The 19,055-nt window shown below is 37.9% G+C and overlaps 2 protein-coding genes across 2 annotated transcripts; one reads left to right on the top strand and one right to left on the bottom strand.

The window, feature by feature from the left end:
* Window positions 1-1,029: 1,029 nt before the first annotated feature.
* On the top strand, window positions 1,030-8,651 carry LOC106057976 (very low-density lipoprotein receptor-like). Its single transcript, XM_056027109.1, has 8 exons — window positions 1,030-1,188; window positions 3,083-3,172; window positions 3,776-3,886; window positions 5,057-5,173; window positions 5,726-5,842; window positions 7,348-7,458; window positions 8,117-8,227; window positions 8,428-8,651. Exons 1-8 carry the CDS (start codon window positions 1,089-1,091, stop codon window positions 8,583-8,585), a joined length of 915 nt encoding a protein of 304 aa, XP_055883084.1. The 5' UTR covers window positions 1,030-1,088; the 3' UTR covers window positions 8,586-8,651.
* Window positions 8,652-11,534: 2,883 nt separating this feature from the next.
* Window positions 11,535-18,628, bottom strand: LOC106076387 (very low-density lipoprotein receptor-like). The gene is made up of 7 exons (XM_056027287.1): window positions 18,449-18,628; window positions 16,948-17,058; window positions 16,338-16,454; window positions 15,481-15,597; window positions 14,088-14,204; window positions 12,933-13,043; window positions 11,535-11,852 (listed from the first exon to the last, which is right to left on the bottom strand). Exons 1-7 carry the CDS (start codon window positions 18,576-18,578, stop codon window positions 11,689-11,691), a joined length of 867 nt encoding a protein of 288 aa, XP_055883262.1. The 5' UTR covers window positions 18,579-18,628; the 3' UTR covers window positions 11,535-11,688.
* Between the last annotated feature and the right edge of the window lie 427 nt (window positions 18,629-19,055).

Raw genomic sequence — 19,055 nt, 5'->3', positions numbered from 1 at the left:
GAGGAATAGTCACTTTTGTTGTATTTTGTTTTTCCTTCATAAGCGGATATAAATAGAATAGTTTCAAAATGTTTTTCCTGTCACTTTTTTTATTATTTCAAGGTTAACCTTTTCTAGACAATCTATAATTTCCCCTGGGGAAATGGGGCGAGGTAAAAAGGTTCAATTTGTTTTTAAATCTAACATTTATTAATTTTTATGAACAAAATAATCGCTCTATGTCGCACAAAGATAGCCTTAAAGAGGATTAAGTTTGTTTCTTAACATCATAGTGTGATTTCATAAGACATTATTAGTTGCGGTCTGTTTTCTCTTTAGATCCATAGAGAAACCTGGAGAGACACCTGGAAAAACACCTGGAGAGACACCTGGAAAACACCTGGAGAGACACTTGAGCATTGAGAGACACCTGAAACAAAAATCTGGAGAAACACTTGGAGAAACAGCTGGAGAGACAACTGGAGTATCACCTGCACCTGGAGAGACATTTTGATAGACACCTGGAAAAAAACTGAAGAAACACCTGGAGAAAAACCTGAAGAGACACCTGGAGACAGAGCTGGAGAGACACCTGGAGACAGAGCTGGAAAGACACCTGGAGACAGAGCTGGAGAGACACCTGGAGACAGAGCTGGAGAGACACCTGGAGACAGAGCTGGAGAGACACCTGGAGACAGAGCTGGAGAGACACCTGGAGACAGAGCTGGAGAGACACCTGGAGAAAAACCCAAAGAGATACCTGGATATGACACAATTCAGATCTTGACAAAATATCCCTGTCAGTTTGTTCAAGACCCGCTGTGGTTGTGGAGTCGTGCGTATCATGGTTCATTTAGACACTGGAATGTGGAGACTGCTCTCCCAGTTCTTCTATTTTTCTAGTCATCTCTTAATCTTCGCCTCTGAGAAACATAAAGATTGCCGGATCTCCATGGTGGAAAAGACGTTTCGAATTTCTCAACCTACAATTAGAATAATAAAAAAACCCTCTTATCTTCAAGCCAAAAAAAAAAATGAAATTGTAATTTTTAATTGACTATCAATGTTCCCCTTCTCTTAACGTAGACAGAAACTAGTGAGACTTCAACATGTCGACCATTAAAATTTGCTTGGCGGTTGCTGTGGTCATCGCGTTGGCCAACGCAGTTCAAATTTCTAAAGACTCACGCAAGAAAGTACAAAAACTGAGTAAGTTTATAACACTGTGCTGTTAATGTTAGGTCAGTGTCATTGTAGGGATCTATTAACGACTGTTTAATTACTTACATAACTGTCGTACTATCACGCTACGTTTAGAGATGTTTAAAGCATCCAGTCTGCACCAAGTAATTTTTAAAATAATAAACAACAGGACCGCCCGGACCTATATACCGCTCAGTAGTCTAAGGCGATCTTTTTTTTGTTAAGTTTAAAAGAGGTGCGATGGCTGAGTGGTAAAGCGCTAGGCTTCCGAATCGGAGGGTTCGAGTCCTTGTGTAGACTGTGATTTGTAATTTCGGGATCCTTAGGGTGCCTCTGAGCCCTCCCAACTCTAACTCTCTCTAGTTGGAGAAAATTAAAGGAAGTAGGTTGTAGTTCTGACCACATGACTACCTCGTTAACCGTGGGCCACAGAAACAGATGACCTTTACTTTACTTTTAAAGGAGGACGGCGTAACAAAGCGTTATCAAGATCAAATATGTCGCAATTTCATCTTTGCTCGCACAGTAAGCTGATAGCAGATGGTCTCTGAAAGAGACTATCACAAAGGTCGCGGTATATATATATATATATATATATTGTTATAGCCCTAGTGGCGGACTGAAAGGGTTAATGTGTGTGTGACCAACTGACACACGAGACTAAGGCGAATCACACAGGTCAACGCCTGTTGACCAAGGGACAGTACTGCTAATACACGCAAATATGGCCCGTGCTGTGGTCATGTGACGAGAGTCTTCACGGACCAGAGACAGAGCGTGTTAGAAAGAAGTCGGTTGAGTCCAGGACAGCAAGCAGTAAGGACTGTGTGTTAGAAAGTGAGTCCTTGAAAATGTAGCTGTACGAGTCTAGAAGTAGACAGAGAAGGACTTGTAGTGATTAGTTAGGCAGTTAGTTCTGTTGTGTAGCAAAGCATTTGAAGTTACTGTAGCCAATTGTGTTTAATTGGCTGTTGTTGCTGTATTTGTCATTAAACCGCCACATTGTTTATTGAAGCTCTTGTTGTCAAGTTATTGTGTTAGATGTGCTGTGTTGTGTTTAGCAGTGTTTGCAGAAGGCCTGATTGAATGAGCACATTTCTCATTTCCTATGGACTCCAAGATGGCTGTAAAGTCCAATCCTCGCTTTAAAACGCCTGCCGCATACGTGGCATGCGTGGGTTAGGTCAGTTGCAGGTAGGCCTGCTTCTTCTCTCAGCTTTTTGTTTGTTCGCCGCTCTTACACCCTGGCCACTCTTCTTGCTTTTCAAATCTTGTATGATAGAAAAGTCCTGGCTGAAGACAGGCGTAGAAGACGAAAAGAAAACTTAAATAGACCCTTGATGGTCAACGGATTTGTCTGCATCTATTCATGCAAAATATGCAGGTCGAAACTGGGTTTGTGTAGTCACGAGAAATGCTGCCATCCTTCGGAAGTCTCATTAGAGATATTTGGACCAGCATACGTCCAGCTATTTATCACTTCTACGACAAAACTTCAATAAGATGCCATCTCCACAACATACATTGGACCAGAGACTAAACAAACAAAGTCATATGCTTTTATTTTGCTTAACCTTACACTGACTATGTATGCCATTAAGGTATAAAGAATCTGGGGGATAAATCCCATCAAGTAAAAGCCGCTTCTATATTCTACCTTAGAAGCTTTCGATCTTTATTTACAAAAAAAAAATGTATTTAGCCTTAAGTCAAACGAAATAGTTATCTGTTTACATTGAAAGAGATAATAAAGAGAAAAGAATTAAACAATGTACATGGATATGTTTATCACATCTCAAAATGGATGTTTCACTATAGTCACTATATTTCACTATATTATTACTTTAAATTAAGAAAAAACAACTGATTCGCTCATTCGCTTTTCCCTCCATGTTTCCAGGCAAAGCTCTAACAGTTTCAGATGGCCACAAGAAATCACCACTAGCCGGTCTTAGTAAGAAAAGTAATTACTACAGGAGACAAGCTCAAGGTTAGTTTCACACTCAACTCTTTCATTAACTTAATGTTAGCACAGGGAGTCTCAACCTGTGAACTTAGAGTCATGTCGTACATTAAATATTAAAAATATGTTTGTTTTGTTTTTTTCTTTGTCTTTGCATGCTTCTGTAATTTAATGACCTCAAGAGACCTTTAAACGTTGATCTCTCTAAAGCACTTTATTTCTATTGAGCTTTACAAACACTAATGTCAGTGTATGGTTTTGTTGACGAGAAATGTTATTCCCAAGAGTACTACATAGATCAACATTTCTATACTGAGCTGCCCTAAACATAACGCTAGCTATTGTGCCTACCTAAATTGTGCCTTTGACTGACAACTAATGATATGGATTAAAACCTTATAAAACCACATGCTAACCATTAAACTAGCGCTGTTCTAACTAGAGCAAATAGAGCCTTGAAGACGCCAGGAGAAGATCTGCTTGAGTTCTGAAAGAACCAAAACACTTAGAGCCTAACATTTGTTGTTTTTGTTTGATTGTGTCTACCTCCAATAGCGATTTACTTGGCAGGAGAGTGAACATCGATTGAGTGGCTGTTGTAACTAATGCCATTGTTAATATCCTGCTTAGGGTCATGTCACACTGAAGAGTTCCAGTGCCACGATGGGGCGTGCATCCCAGGGATCTGGCAATGTGACTCTGCCCATGACTGCATTGACCACTCGGATGAATTCAATTGTGGTAAGTAATAATGGTAATTATAATTTTTATTTTATTGCAGTGAGATGATTCGAAGATTCACTCAATCTGTTAGTTCACCTGTTAGCCTAATACCTTCAGCTTCACCTGACACTTAGTCTGTTGGACCTCCGACCGTCCATACGTTGATGTCTCCCATCGCTTCCCTTGCCTACTTCTTCTTCTTGTCCATAGTACTGTTCCCTGCAAACAAAAAGTATTTGCGAGTCCATTGAGGATCTCAAGCGATATAACCGTACAACCGTACAGCCTTGCTATATAATTTTTCACATCTATCTCTCTATCTCTCTCTCTCTCTCTATCTATCTATCTATCTATCCATCCATCCATCCATCCATCCGTCCGTCCGTCCGTCCGTCTGTCTGTCTGTCTGTCTGTCTATCTATTTAATCTTTTCGTATGTTTCAATGTATTGATGGATGTTAATGACGTCTTGTATTATAATGTATTGTAACTAAGACATACGTAACATTGAACATCACATGTACATAGATCAACAATATTTTATTGTATACTTTCCTACAGAATATAAAGTGTGTGTGCGTGCGTGTGTGTTTGAAGTAAAGCCTTAATCGTAATCTGTGGGGTATAATATCTTTTCAAGGAACTAATCGGTTGTATTTGCAATGTAGTAAGGGCCTATACATTCACATTAGAATATATTTTTCAAGTAAATCATTCTTCAATAAGGTTCTTTTTTTAATAGGATGAATAATAAGCTGTAGATGTCAGGAGAATGCGTTTCTGCAGTGTACAGCAGTGAGAAGTAAAGTAGCAATTATTCATAAAACACTGAACCATAATCTTCAAATAAAAAAAACAAATTTTACAAAATACTTAGAAAGACACAAAGGCACATATATAACTATTGTCCCATATGCTAGGACAAATTAGTACAAGTTCTTTTTCCCTAGTGCTATTAGAGCATGGAATGGGTTGCCTGAGCTAGCCAGGAAAACCAGTGACTTAGCAGAATTTAGGTCATTGGTTAATATGCATGACAGAATGCATGACGCGTTGGACCTAATCATTATCTTTTCTTGAACTAAGATAAGAAACCCACACAGGGTATTTCGGTTCATTTTCTTGCACTTCAAAGTGAACACTTTTAACTCCCTAGTTTTCTGATCTGGTTTTTGTTGTCTGCTTCAGTGGCCGACTGTTCCGGTGAACACCAGTTTCATTGTCACAACGGCAACTGTGTGCCTAGCTCGTTTTACTGTGACGGCGACAACGATTGTGGAGATTTGTCTGATGAGCAGGATTGTCGTAAGTATACATTACCAGCAATGGCACTTTTGTATACAGTGTTATGGGGTGTGTATGTTTCCAAGGTGATGGCGAAAGGAAAGCATTGATTGTTAGTCTGGTTGAATGATGCAACATAAGCGGCTATGTCATAATTCATGTTAAGAACGGGAGACGACTCCTGAATGCTAGATTGTACGGACGTGTTTTTATAGTGAGTTAGATTTGTATATCAAGTTACTTCATCTCAAGTTGGATTGGTCTACGTTGTAATAAAAGTTCTATTTAGTTATTTCAAGTTCTATAATTTAAAATATAATACGCTGACATCGGCTTAGTTACTACTAGCAACTGACAACAATATATAGATAATGTTGGAGTTGAATGTTTTTGTATTCAATGTATTGATCAATGGCTGCGATAGTAAGCTCCATAAATATATTGTAAAGTCTTAAGATTTATTACGATAGATTGAGAGGTGTTCAATTCATTTTTGCTTCGTTTCTCCGCAAGTGAACATTTTTCAACAACCTATGTGTTAAAGAAAATGCATTTTACCTTTTTTGTTTCCAGATCTGGTTCCTTGCACAGACACTGAAGTAAGATGTGATAACCATATCTGTATTGAAGCCTCGTCCGTCTGTGATGGGTTTGATAACTGTAGGAGTGGTTGGGATGAGTTCAACTGCAGTAAGTCTGTAGAGATAAGTTACCTATCACAGCTACTGTAGAGATTAGTTACCTATCACAGCTACTGTAGAGATTAGTTACCTATCACAGCTACTGTAGAGATTAGTTACCTATCACAGCTACTGTAGAGATTAGTTACCTATCACAGCTACTGTAGAGATTACTTACCTATCACAGCTACTGTAGAGATTACTTACCTATCACAGCTACTGTAGAAATTACTTACCTATCACAGCTACTGTAGAGATTACTTACCTATCACAGCTACTGTAGAGATTACTTACCTATCACAGCTACTGTAGAGATTACTTACCTATCACAGCTACTGTAGAGATAAGTTACCTATCACAGCTACTGTAGAGATTAGTTACTTATCACAGCTACTGTAGAGATGAGTTAACTATCAAAGCTATTGTAGAGATTAGTTACCTATCACAGGTACTGTAGAGATTAGTTACCTATCAAAGCTTCTGTACAGATTAGTAACCTATCACAGCTACTGTAGAGATTAGTTACCTATCAAAGCTACTGTAGAGATTAGTTACCTATCACAGCTACTTTAGAGATAAGTTACCTATCACAGCTACTGTAGAGATTAGTTACCTATCAAAGCTTCTGTACAGATTAGTAACCTATCACAGCTACTGTAGAGATTAGTTACCTATCAAAGCTACTGTAGAGATTAGTTACCTATCACAGCTACTTTAGAGATTAGTTACCTATCACAGCTACTGTAGAGATTACTTACTTATCACAGCTACTGTAGAGATTAGTTTCCTATCACAGCTACTGTAGAGATTAGTTACTTATCACAGCTACTGTAGAGATTAGTTAACTATCAAAGCTACTGTAGAGATTAGTTACCTATCACAGCTACTGTAGAGATTACTTACTTATCACAGCTACTGTAGAGATTAGTTACCTATCACAGCTACTGTAGAGATTAGTTACCTATCAAAGCTACTATAGAGATAAGTTACCTATCACAGCTACTGTAGAGATTACTTACTTATCACATCTACTGTAGAGATAAGCTACCTCTCACAGCTACTGTAGAGATAAGTTACCTATCACAGCTACTGTAGAGATAAGTTACCTATCACAGCTACTTTAGAGATTAGTTACCTATCACAGCTACTGTAGAGATTACTTACTTATCACAGCTACTGTAGAGATAAGTTACATATCACAGCTACTGTAGAGATTAGTTACCTATCACAGCTACTGTAGAGATTAGTTACCTATCACAGCTACTGTAGAGATTAGTTACTTATCACAGCTACTGTAGAGATTAGTTACCTATCAAAGCTACTGTAGAGATTAGTTACCTATCAAAGCTACTGTAGAGATAAGTTACCTATCACAGCTACTGTAGAGATTACTTACTTATCACATCTACTGTAGAGATTAGTTACCTATCACAGCTACTGTAGAGCTAAGTTACATATCACAGCTACCTGTTTGTTCAGTTTTCTAGATATTTGATAATATCCACCTGTCCACAGCGTGCACCAATGAACAGTTTCAATGTGACGACCTCTCCAAATGTGTCTATCACTTTTCAAGGTGTGACGGATCCAAAGACTGCAAAGACGGAAGTGACGAAATAAATTGTGGTAAGTGCATGAACAGATTTATTTGAACATGAACAGCTTGCCTCCCATCACTTGTACCATTTCATCACGTAGACACCGGAAGTCCAGGCATGATGACGCCACTACTTCTAGGACAGCTGATGTTCTCTAAGTGAAGAGCTCTTCTCTTTATAAATACAGAAAGTACTATGAGCATGGCGTCTCTACATGACATCGTTAGAAGACTGATGTTTTGTTCCAATAATTCAATTCGCTGTAGTTTTTCTAACTTAACGCTGTTGATACAGGGTCGTTGGGTTGTAACTCCAGACAGCTAGTCCAACTAAACATGTGTAGGCCTATCATATTCTTAGTGTAGAACTTAAACAAAACCTGAAAAAAAAATGGTACAAATAAAGTTTGTCTGGCCTGCCCTGTCCTTACTCGAATAATTTAAATAAAAATATATTTCAGACTACAAGAACACTAACTCTATAATTTTAAGGCCTTGTTTATACTGCGTTAACTTCCCTTTGGTAACATCAGAATCTGTTCTCCTAATACAAACAACTTTTATGCCATACAGCACCATATATTGTAGCATACAGCACCATGTATTGTAGCATACAGCACCATGTATTGTAGCATACAACACCATGTATTGAGCCATACAACTCCTGTGTTTGTCTATTTCATGTAGTGTGTGACCCTGACGATCAGTTTCAGTGCACCAGTGGCAGATGTATCCCCATCACTTGGCACTGTGACCGTGACAACGACTGCGGTGACATGTCAGATGAACTCGGATGTCGTAAGTAGAACACCATATTAAGTCTACACCTTTGTTTCATGAATCTCAGTCGTTCAGGCTTAACTCTCTTATGCATTTCTTTTCTTTATTCTATTTAAAGTCAGGGTTTACAAAATACAAGTGGACCACTTCGGGGGCCGATTTTGAGTTTGTGTTTCCACACAAACTGTCTTTATAACCTTGTTGTTTTTTACTTTCAGCTACCCTTCACCCTGATGTCTGCGCCAACGTCCTTTCTGTCATGTCCTGCGCCCTGATGAACGAGACTGCACGCCCCATGTGCAGTAACTACCATGACGCCCACAAGTACTGCAGACAGTTCTGTAACGTATGCAACGACCCCGTCATTTTAGGTTAAAATTTTTGTGAATATCACAAACACAGTCTGAGGAAAGAAAAATCAATAAACAAGATGTTTAGTTTATTTTATGCTGTCCTTTTTTTTTTACAAACGTTTTATCAACTCACTCTGTCTGTCTATCTGTCTGGCCAAGAAAATACAGTCATTTATTTCCACATCCAATCTCGTATCAAGTTGAAATTTCTTGTACCTTACAAAACAAGAATCAATTTCTAACAAAATTAACAAATAAGTTCATTAACTATTAGTAATTAATTATTTTGCTTGGTATTAAACAAGGGAAAGAAAATGTACTTAACAGATGTGGTGGTATAAGATGAATAACTCCTCTTTATATTTTAAAGAGAGAGAAACATGTCGCAGCTTTAAAGTTTTAAACTTACTGTAGGTGACTATAAAACCTTCTATTTTCATAAGCACCTCGCTGGCACAGTAATTGGTGCATTGAAGGCTTGAACCCTGGAGTTCAAAACCAGTTCGTTTAACTCTTTTATATATATATATATATATATATATATATATATATATATATATATATATATATATATATATATATATATATATATATATATATATATATATATATGCATTAAAAAGTGATCACGGTAGCATTCACAAGGATACCGCCTTCTCCCCTCATTCATTTCTCAACTGGTCCAGACACGAGATTGGATCATAGCGTCTTGAAAATAGTAAAAGCATGAAACACTCATCAGTATAACATTACATTTTCTTGTACCAGTCAGAGTCTTTCTATGAAGAGAGGTTCCTTCAAACGCGTAGTCTTGAAAAATTAACAATTTTGGCTATATTATGTTAATTAAAAAAAAAAAAACAAGAGGAAAGAGACACCAATATTTGGAACTACTAAAATCGAGAAAAGTAGAGTCTATGATAGACATTTTTTTTCTACACATCACGATGAGTGTTACTTGTATTTTGTAGTTTTAAATGTCTGTTGGACGTGTTGAAATCAATAACACATCGAGTGAAATGAAACATTGAATACAATTTTTTTGCTACAATTATTAGTACCGTAACTCCAAATGAGACATTGTTTGCCACAGATACTTAGTCATTTATTGTTTAAATCTGATGCCATTAAAAATATGGAGACGGCCATTGCCCCCCCCCCCCCCTTTATAAAAAAAATTAAAACATCTGTTATATTTTCCTTTTTGATACTGACATATTAATATCTATAAATATAAAAGGCCCCATAAATAATTAGCTTAGGGTCTTATCAAGTCTAAATTTTAGAATTATCAACGTTCCAATAAATAAAAAAATATCGGCAGTTATAAGTTTTTTTTTAGCACAAGTCACAGTACTCACAAAGTGGGGGCTCCTCTCTCTTCAGCACAATGGAGTGCCTGATGTAGGTGTGGCCAATCCTAAGCCTGGACATGGTCGTGCTTCCACGCCTTGTCAGACACTTAGATGCTGATCGCCACCTGACGTCCACCACAACCCGTCTAAGTTTGTTGTGGACCTCAGCCTCACACCGATCCTGCCACTCTCGGTAGGTGGCAGAAGCAATACTTTGTCGCAGGTCCGAGCAGGGAATTTGGGTTCCTGACACCGCTTGATTTAGGGCTCTCTTTGCTTCTCTGTCTGACGTTTCGTTTCCATCTATGCTCACATGGGAGGGGATCCAGTTGAAGGTGACATCGCTATGGTCCAAAAGCTTTAGGCTCTTATGTACCAATGGAATGTCAATCTTCATCCGCCCCAAAGTTTGCAATTCAGATTTGGAGTCAGAGCATATGAGAAATTTCCTCCTGTCTGGTGCTTTTACGGCCATAAGTGCCAGTAATATTGCATGTCAATCGGCCGTAAAGATGGAGCAGTGTGTGCACGACACATAAATGGAACTATTAGAATGTATATCGCAGCTATCGCGAACGAATGCCTGGTCGTGCGGTTTGCGCGCTGGACTGTCGTTCAGATTTATCGATGGTCCAGGGTTCAAACCCTGCCCGCTCCCATCCCCCGTCGTTAGGACTAGGAAGTAATTATCTTCAACTCTGAAGGAACATCCGAAACATGTAAAACATTTTTTTTTAGAAACACAAAATTTGAAGGTTAATTTGATTAAAATATGAAATGCATGGATTTTATTTTGTATGTTAAGGTGTTAAAGTATAAAGTAGATCTATCGTCTTAGAATTAGATCTAGAGTTAGAGTTAGATGCAAGTTGGATGTAGGCTTTGATAGATTTTCTTTCTGCGCGTGCGTGGAGCCTTTGCTATGCGCATGCATGACCTTTCTGTCTTCTCTAATGAAAGAAGCTCGAGATGAATGGGATATAAAGTACGTCAGGACGTCTAAATTCGCAGATATAAGGAACGAATTAATGAACAAATGACTAATTTAAAGGTTACTTTTATTAAATAATAAAATCAATGGATTATATTTTGTATTTTCATGTGTCAAAGTAAAAAAACTTTCTTCGCAAAGTGTTGTTCTTAAAATTAGATCTAGATCCTTTCGATCTTGTTCTAGGTAAACATGGCTATTATGATCTAGAGCCATGAAATAGTAATACTTTCATAGAGTTGGGTAACTTTTTTTTTGAGGGTCTAGAGCTAGTTTTAGGGCAACTGTACATACGTTACGGTTCCAGTTATTACCCAATGAACATTTATGCCAGTTTATGTCAAGATTGGTCAAATGGTTTTGATTTCTATTAGGGACAGACACTCATACATACACACGCCTTACTTTCTGCTTTATATTTTTAGATGTAACATTGAAGCTTATGGCAAAACCTGATCCACTGTATGTGCCTTCATTTTTAGTAGAAAGATAATTTAACGAGATTGAAGTGCTAGTAAAACAGGTTATATGAATTTTGCATATCTTCAGTGAATATGGCGAATCGTTGTCTATAGCCATAAAGCCAATGAGTATGAAATGTCGATGTTAACTCTAAGATCATATAATGAAATACAAGGAATCTTTATTTAGCTAAAAAAAATAGCCTCATGAGAAATGAATTTATGAATTGCATAGTACAAAATTTTATGGATAATAAAAAAAAAAATTCAACACGTGACAATGTCGACCAATGAGATCCACACTCATTAAGTACGAGGTTTATGGGTGAGTGACACTGGGGTCAATCATGCAGAGGTTGCAGTACTTCCTACAGTACTTGTGTCCATCTACGGCGTCCAGGCAGATGGGATGGACGGTCTCGTTCATCAGGGCACAGTCTCGAGCGGTCAACATGTCAGCGCAAAGGCTTGGGTGCAGGGTGGCTGAAACAGTCAGAAACAATTAAAAAATTATTTTTGTTTATACGCTTCTGTCTGTCTGTCTGTCTCTCACTCTCTCTCTTCAACGCTCCATCTTCATCTCTCTCCCACTCTACCATCATCTATCATCTATCTGGCAACACAATCGCAGACTCTTTGGCCCACCAGGGAGGGCAAATTCCACCCACTGATCAGGCTGTAAGCTTTCATCAAGCCCTGGCTATAATACAAAAAAAAAACAGAAATGGAAAAGTGGTTTGAGTGCTGGGACAAGTCCCAAAAAGCCCGTGGAGTCTGGGAGCGCATGAGGCGCCCTGACCGCACTTCCCCGTGGTGGAGGCTGTCCAGGCCTGAGCAAGCTATTATAGCACAGTGCAGGACAGGCCACTGTCCTGTTGGCTCATATTTCTCGCGGCTATGGCCAAATTTTGATTCACGGTGCCCCCGCTGCGGGGAAGAAGAGGAAACCGTGCCTCATATTCTGTTTGACTGCCCCAGACTTGCTGATCTCCGTCTCGACAGGTCTGGGAAACCCAAAATTCTCGACCTGTATGGCGACATTTGTGCACTACGCAAGACAGCAGGGTTTCTGTCCAGGGCTTTTGCAAGAGAGGATTTGAGCCTCTCAAGCCCTCACTCTAATGGGGTTTGATGATGATGATGATCATCTATCTCCCAACTCTCTCTCTCTCTCTCTCTTTTTCTCCCTCAAACGCTCGCTCTGCTCTCTCTATCAATCTCTCTCTATCTCTCTCCATCTCTCTCTCTATCTCTCTCTCTATTTCTCTGTATATATTTTTTATTTCTGTATAGTCTAAGTTTGATAAGTAGTTAGGTAGTTAGGAAGATATTAAAGCAACCCGCAATATCTACTTATTATTTAGGTCTCTTTATATCAAGACATTTCTTAAAAAATGCACCCCCAACCCCAACTACAAGAAACGTTACTGTCACAAAGTCCCAAACTGTACTTATATATACATTTCGTATGTGTTTTTATTATGCCTCATTCTATGAGACAAGGTAATCTAGGATCTATCGGATATCACTCGGGGTTTTAAAACATTTAATTCAATGACTTACGACATCCCAGTTCATCTGAAGCGTCACCGCAGTCGTTGTCTTTGTCGCATTTCCAAGTGATGGGAATACACAGACCATTGGAGCACTTGAACTGGCTGGTGGCATCACATGCTGGAGAGAAAGCCATTGTTAGCTAGACAATTAGACCCAACGATGACCTCCTAACTATTGTAAAAAAAAAAAAAAAAACTAAAACTCTATGGCCATATTACAAAGTCTTCGAGGCTCGCAAAGACCTTCCTTCAGGTAACAGTACCAGGAAAAAAAGAAGAGGCAGACAGAGAAAGCGATGGGAGAACAACATAAAAGAATGAACGAGCCTGCCATTGACAGAGGTTCTATTCAAGGCAAAAGAAAGAGAGGCATGGAGAAAGACGGTCAACGAATCTTCTGTGCCCCCCTAAGGGTCCAACAGACTAAGGCAGTGTTTCCCAAAGTGGAGTACCCGTACCCCCAGGAGTAAGGGAAGACTCTGGAGGGTGTACGCGTTGCACCTCATTAACTATTCTGATTTTTTTTTTTAAATACCAATTTATTATGTTAGTAAATTTAAAAAAGGGGGGAGGGTGGACGGTCGATTGGTACTCAGCATTACACAAATTATAAAAGGGGTACAGGTAGATCAAAAATTTGGGAAACACTGGACCAAGGGATAGGTGAAGGTGAAGGAAGAGACGGAGTGCGCATGTCACAGCCTTGCAATGTAAGTCATATTTCTGTTTTAGCTACTCGTCTTTAAAAAAAAAAATATTTATCCTCCACCAAACAGTTATCATTTGTAAAAATGAGGATAAAAAAATAGCTGCTCGCAAAAAAAAACTTAATGAAGCACAATTTAATAATATGACTTCCATTGCGATGTAGGTTTAAATCTGAGCAATCGTGGGAGCCACTTTATGAAAAAAAAAAAAAATCAAATTTTGTTTTCTGATTAATGTTTTAAAACAAATAAAAAAACAAATAAAAATGTGTTGTATTTTTTCCCCCCAGACAAACAAGAGAAGTAAGGTAAATAAAGAAGACGTTGCATTAGGCTAAAACCTGTGCAGCAAGGGGGGGGGGGTTGTTATAACTTGATAACGTATACAACATATAACAACATCTATTTCCCTAATACCAGTCACGTGTCAATGACAAGACAATGACAAGACATACTGCAAGACTTCTCGTCACTTCCATCTCTGCAGTCCAAGTCTCCATCACACTCCCACCTGGCGTCGATACATTTGGAGCCGTCGGCACATTTGAACTGTGAGGAGGAGCAGGATCCAGCTATGGAGATTGAAGATTATTAGTGCTGGATTAAAACACGTTTACAGTTTGATATGGTGCATTCTATTTTTCTATTGGTAGTATCACATTAGGTAGAAATTATATTTAGGCTCGACCTAGATGTTGAGGAAGGTCGTTGACTTGTAGCACTTAACTGCTGGTGGACAATGTAACCGTTGTAGGCGTATTAATTTAAACTTGTAAAACTTGGGGTACACAAACTTGAACAACTTCGTTTTGAACAATGTAAGATAATTACACTTAATTAGAATATAGGCAAAGTTGACTTGAAATGAAATAAATGTAGTGGGCGTTAGAAATAATATAAAAATATTATTTTGAACAAAATCTAGCTCACTACAAAAACACGTCTTTTCACTCTGGTAATCTGTGGTCGTCTGTTCTACCTAAGACCTGACGATTATTCATTCATCCTTCACTCTTATATAGCCACCAACCAATGCCAATCTACTATCACCATCACCATACAAACACACACACATTGTAATACTAGACTAAAACAAGAGTATCTCCAGTAACACTTGTGACTTGCATAAATGAGTGGCCAATGTGTGTAACGAATGCATAAGAGGAACTACTAAGACCATAACCCATAACCTATAGACATCTTATCTTATCTTATCTATTACTTCAAAAATTAAATCAAAGTCATGCGCATTTCGTGTCACCATCTAGTCATGCATGTTAATCAATGACTTAAACTATCCCAAGTCGTTGGTTTTCTTGGTTAATTCAGGCAACCCATTTCATTCTCTAATGCACTGACAAAAAGAAGCACTTGTAGGAATTTGTTCTAGCGTATGAAAGAAAATGTGCCCCTATCTTTTTGTCTTTCTGAGTATTTCATTAAGTTTTGTTTTTCTATTAGTAAATTATGGTTTAGTTTTGTATGCATTGTAGCTACTTTACTTTTTATTCTTCTGTCCTGATGTGTCTCTAAGTTAAGTGATTTTACTAAAGGTGTTACTCTAATCAAATTAGAATATTCGTTTGTTATAAATCTCACTGCTCTATATTGTATTGGATGACATTGTGATCAAAGAATATTCCAAGGCACCATGGCCTATTTATATTGTAAGTGGTGATAGAAGAGTATATTTTTTTTTATACTTTATGACACCATCGACCTTCTTATGACACCATCGACCTTCTTATGACACCATCGACCTACTTATGACACTATCGACCTACTTATGACACCATCGACCTACTTATGACACCATCGACCTACTTTTGACACCATCGACCTACTTACTGCAATTTCTTTCATCCCAGTTGTCACCACAGTCGTCATCACCATCACACAGCCAGACAGACTCGATACACAGGAAGTTGTCGCAGTGGAGCTCTCCAGCAGTGCACTCCTGTTTGTCTGTTTTAAAAAGAGAAAAGTATAAAGAAAAATACTTAAAACAAAACACAGTTATCTAATGGGAAGAACTCCACATTCCATTTTTCGATATCTAAAAAAATAATTAAATTACTACTATTAAATTAACTAATTGTTGGTTGTTTTTTTTTAAATTAATTCTTGGTTTGTTAGTAACAATGAATAATTGTGCAAAGTTTCAACTTGATGCGAAAATGGGACGTGGGAGAAATAGCGCTTTCAAAATTTTTACCAGACAGACACAAAAAGTGAGCTGATATAAAAACTTTGTAAAAAAAACAAGTTCACCATTTGGCAGGATGATACATTGACACTCTTTCATTTATTTTAGTAAAGTGTAATTGATATTTGATATAATTTGCAAGTTAACATAATCGTATCATAATGGGAAAATGAGTAAGACAAATGACTAGTTGTATCTTGTAGTGGGAAACAAATAGGGCGTGCGTGTCTAGCTCCCTTTTTACAGTTATCTGCCAAGAAAATAGAACATTAAAACAAACAAAAAAGCAGAATCAAAATGCCCTAATAATACTCAAAAAAAATACAGCTTTTAGACATAGATTGTTAGTTAATATTCAAACCCACTGAAACCACATTAATACTTTGAAAGACAATATATTTGTACATCATAAACGTCGAATAGCAGTGTACATTTCATAGTGAGTCTGCAGTATGACGTAGGGTGCTCTAAAAGTCATTTTGATGTTGACACTACTTACGGCAATCTGTCTCGTCTGTCATGTCTCCACAGTCATCGTCGCCGTCGCACAGGAACTCCCTGCTGATACACTTGCCGTTGTTACACTTCAGCTGGTGCTCGCCAGTACAGTCAGTAGCTGAAGACAGATTATAGCGCATTAATTCTTTTTCATTCAGTGTTCCGTCCATCAAAGTTGTTACTGCTACGCTACACAAAAAAGTCCTAAAAACTACTACTATCATATAATTTTAAATTCAACCAAAGCTAAAAAAAATAAATATCCCGCATAATAAAAACGTTGAAAACTGTTGTTACAAAAAAAAACAAAAACTTTTTGGATAGAGTTGACATGTTATAAATTCAGACAATAATCCTACAGGAAACAGTACCAGAAAGCTAAAAAGGCCTAAGAAATTAGATGGCAGGCGGTTGTAAAAGTGTCCTCTATGGTGCCTCTTTTACCCTTTCACGGGCTTAATGTATTAGTAAAAGAAGAAAAAATAATAATTACGCAATAAATAACAAATATGATTAAAACAATGAATATGTAAACTTAACATCTGTCCATTTATTGCAAATATTTTAAAGCCATAGTCCAGTATAGATAAAAATGAGAGTACAATACTTACCACAGGCAAGCTCGTCAGATCCATCAAAACAGTCTCTGTCTGTATCACAGTGCCAGTCATCTTGAATACACTGGCCGTTGGTACAGTGGAACTGGTTGGGGCCACATGTAGCTATGAACATACAAGAGACATGTAGCTATGAACATACAAGAGACAAGAAGATATGAACATACAAGAGACAAGTAAATATGAACATACAAGAGACAAGTAAATATGAACATACAAGAGACAAGTAGCTATGAACATACAAGAGACAAGTAGCTATGAACATACAAGAGACAAGTAGCTATGAACATATAAGAGACAAGTAGCTATGAACATACAAGAGACAAGTGGCTATGAACATACAAGAGACAAGTAGCTATGAACATACAAGAGACAAGTAAATATGAACATACAAGAGACAAGTAGCTATGAACATACAAGAGACAAGTAAATATGAACATACAAGAGACAAGTAGCTATGAACATACAAGAGACAAGTAGCTATGAACATACAAGAGACAAGTAAATAGGCCGTTCAGCATATCATGTCACTTGGTACTAAAAAAAAAAGCTTTCGTTGGAGGAAAAAACATTTTTTTCTAAAGTAGGACAAATGTTTTATTTGTTTGACATGTTTCTGATCTTTCTTCGGAACCTGAGATGAACTCCTATTGAAAAATCAGAGCAGGAAGGACTAGTCCTCCCGTAGTGCTCTGGCAAGAAACTTAGCCGTCCGGCGTAGTGCCTCATAGCTAACATACAAGTCGAGTGACTGCTCAGACAGGTCCCCCCTTAGCTCGCGGAGCTGGGGACACTTGTACAAGACGTGCGGAACTGAAGATTAATAAATCCTTGCCCAAATCCCGTAGGATAGTTGGGGATAGCTGCAGGCAAAGCTAGAACCCAGTACAGTCCAGAATGCATACCATCCGACTAGGCAGTCATTCACCGGTTATAATTAGGAAAGTGGCTTTAAAGTTAATCAAGAATCTTTAATTCTGACTGGTATCAATAAAGCAGCCGTAGAACTCCATCCCATTGTCCAGACAGCTTTTCTTTGCAACAAGCTAGTTTGTGTTCTTCCAGGAATGTAATCTTGGTCGAAGACTCGTGCTGTCAGACTGCGAGACAAGTGTCTATATGGCAGCACTAGCATACATCTAAGCATCACCAACAGTCAGGGCCGGTCTTACAAATTGCGGGGCTCAATTTAATGAATGCTTGCGAGGCCCATCTTTTAATTTTTTTTTTTGTTTTACAATAACAATTATTACTATTAATTAGAGAACATTACATCAGCATTTAATATACAACTTGAAATAGGAAGAAACTTAAAACCAATAGATGCCAGTGGGTTAATAAATTTATGTCAGTCGTACGATACACTAAATATGTTAACATTTTTAAAAACCTGTGATGTGAGCCATGAGCAAATCGGTCAAATCAGCCTAAGCCCCCCCCCCCTTCTGCCAACGCTAATAAACTACAATATTGATACTTCCAAGTCACTACTTACTCTGTCTTTTGTACATCTCTCTCTTGCTGTTGCTTCTTTGGCTGGATTTCTTGTAGCTCTTTTTGCCGGATTTACACTCGACCAGCGCGATGACCACGACAAGAAGCAGACACAACTTCCAGGACATCATTTTAGATTACTTTTTTTTATTTTTTCGGTTTTAAGTTTTAAAAGACCAGTTTTGGTTAAAATGGGCATCAGGAATCTTTTCTCTTAGTTTTATAGAGACATTGCCCTAGAGATAACAGACACGAGCAGGTCATTTTCTGTTGCTGCTGACAATGTTTTCTACATTGACTTCTAATCTTATCAGCGGAGGTCACGTGTACGTGGGGAAAAAATTGTTAAAAATGGAAATTTGCTGACGTAAAGTAATAAAAACATAACGGGTTTATTTATTACTAACCACAATGTGGCGGCCTCTTAATGTCTAGACAAACTATATGCAAGGATGAGTAAACCTTAAAAATGTAACATAAAAGCAGTACAAGAGTACAATTGTTTTCGATATCGAATTCTCAGAAGGACACAATGAATCATAAATTCATAAATAATATAATAAATAATCATAAATAAAGTAGCAATTATACATAAGGCACTGAACCAT

This window comes from Biomphalaria glabrata, chromosome 4 (genome assembly GCF_947242115.1).
Source record: "Biomphalaria glabrata chromosome 4, xgBioGlab47.1, whole genome shotgun sequence".
Lineage (NCBI taxonomy): Eukaryota > Metazoa > Mollusca > Gastropoda > Planorbidae > Biomphalaria > Biomphalaria glabrata.
The sequence above is the reverse complement of the archived record's forward strand: the minus strand, read 5'-3'. Positions and strand labels throughout refer to the sequence as shown.

Bases quoted from the DNA above. Each gene is read 5' to 3' on its own strand.
- LOC106057976 (XM_056027109.1), top strand. From the start codon at position 1,089: ATGTCGACCATTAAAATTTGCTTGGCGGTTGCTGTGGTCATCGCGTTG. The intron at 1,189-3,082 runs GTAAGTTTATAA...CCATGTTTCCAG, and splicing joins CAAGAAAGTACAAAAACTGA to GCAAAGCTCTAACAGTTTCA. The intron at 5,174-5,725 runs GTAAGTATACAT...TTTTGTTTCCAG, and splicing joins GTCTGATGAGCAGGATTGTC to ATCTGGTTCCTTGCACAGAC.
- LOC106076387 (XM_056027287.1), bottom strand. From the start codon at position 18,578: ATGATGTCCTGGAAGTTGTGTCTGCTTCTTGTCGTGGTCATCGCGCTG. The intron at 17,059-18,448 runs GTAAGTAGTGAC...GTATGTTCATAG, and splicing joins AGAGATGTACAAAAGACAGA to CTACATGTGGCCCCAACCAG. The intron at 13,044-14,087 runs GTATGTCTTGTC...CTTTCTCTCCAG, and splicing joins AAGTGACGAGAAGTCTTGCA to CATGTGATGCCACCAGCCAG.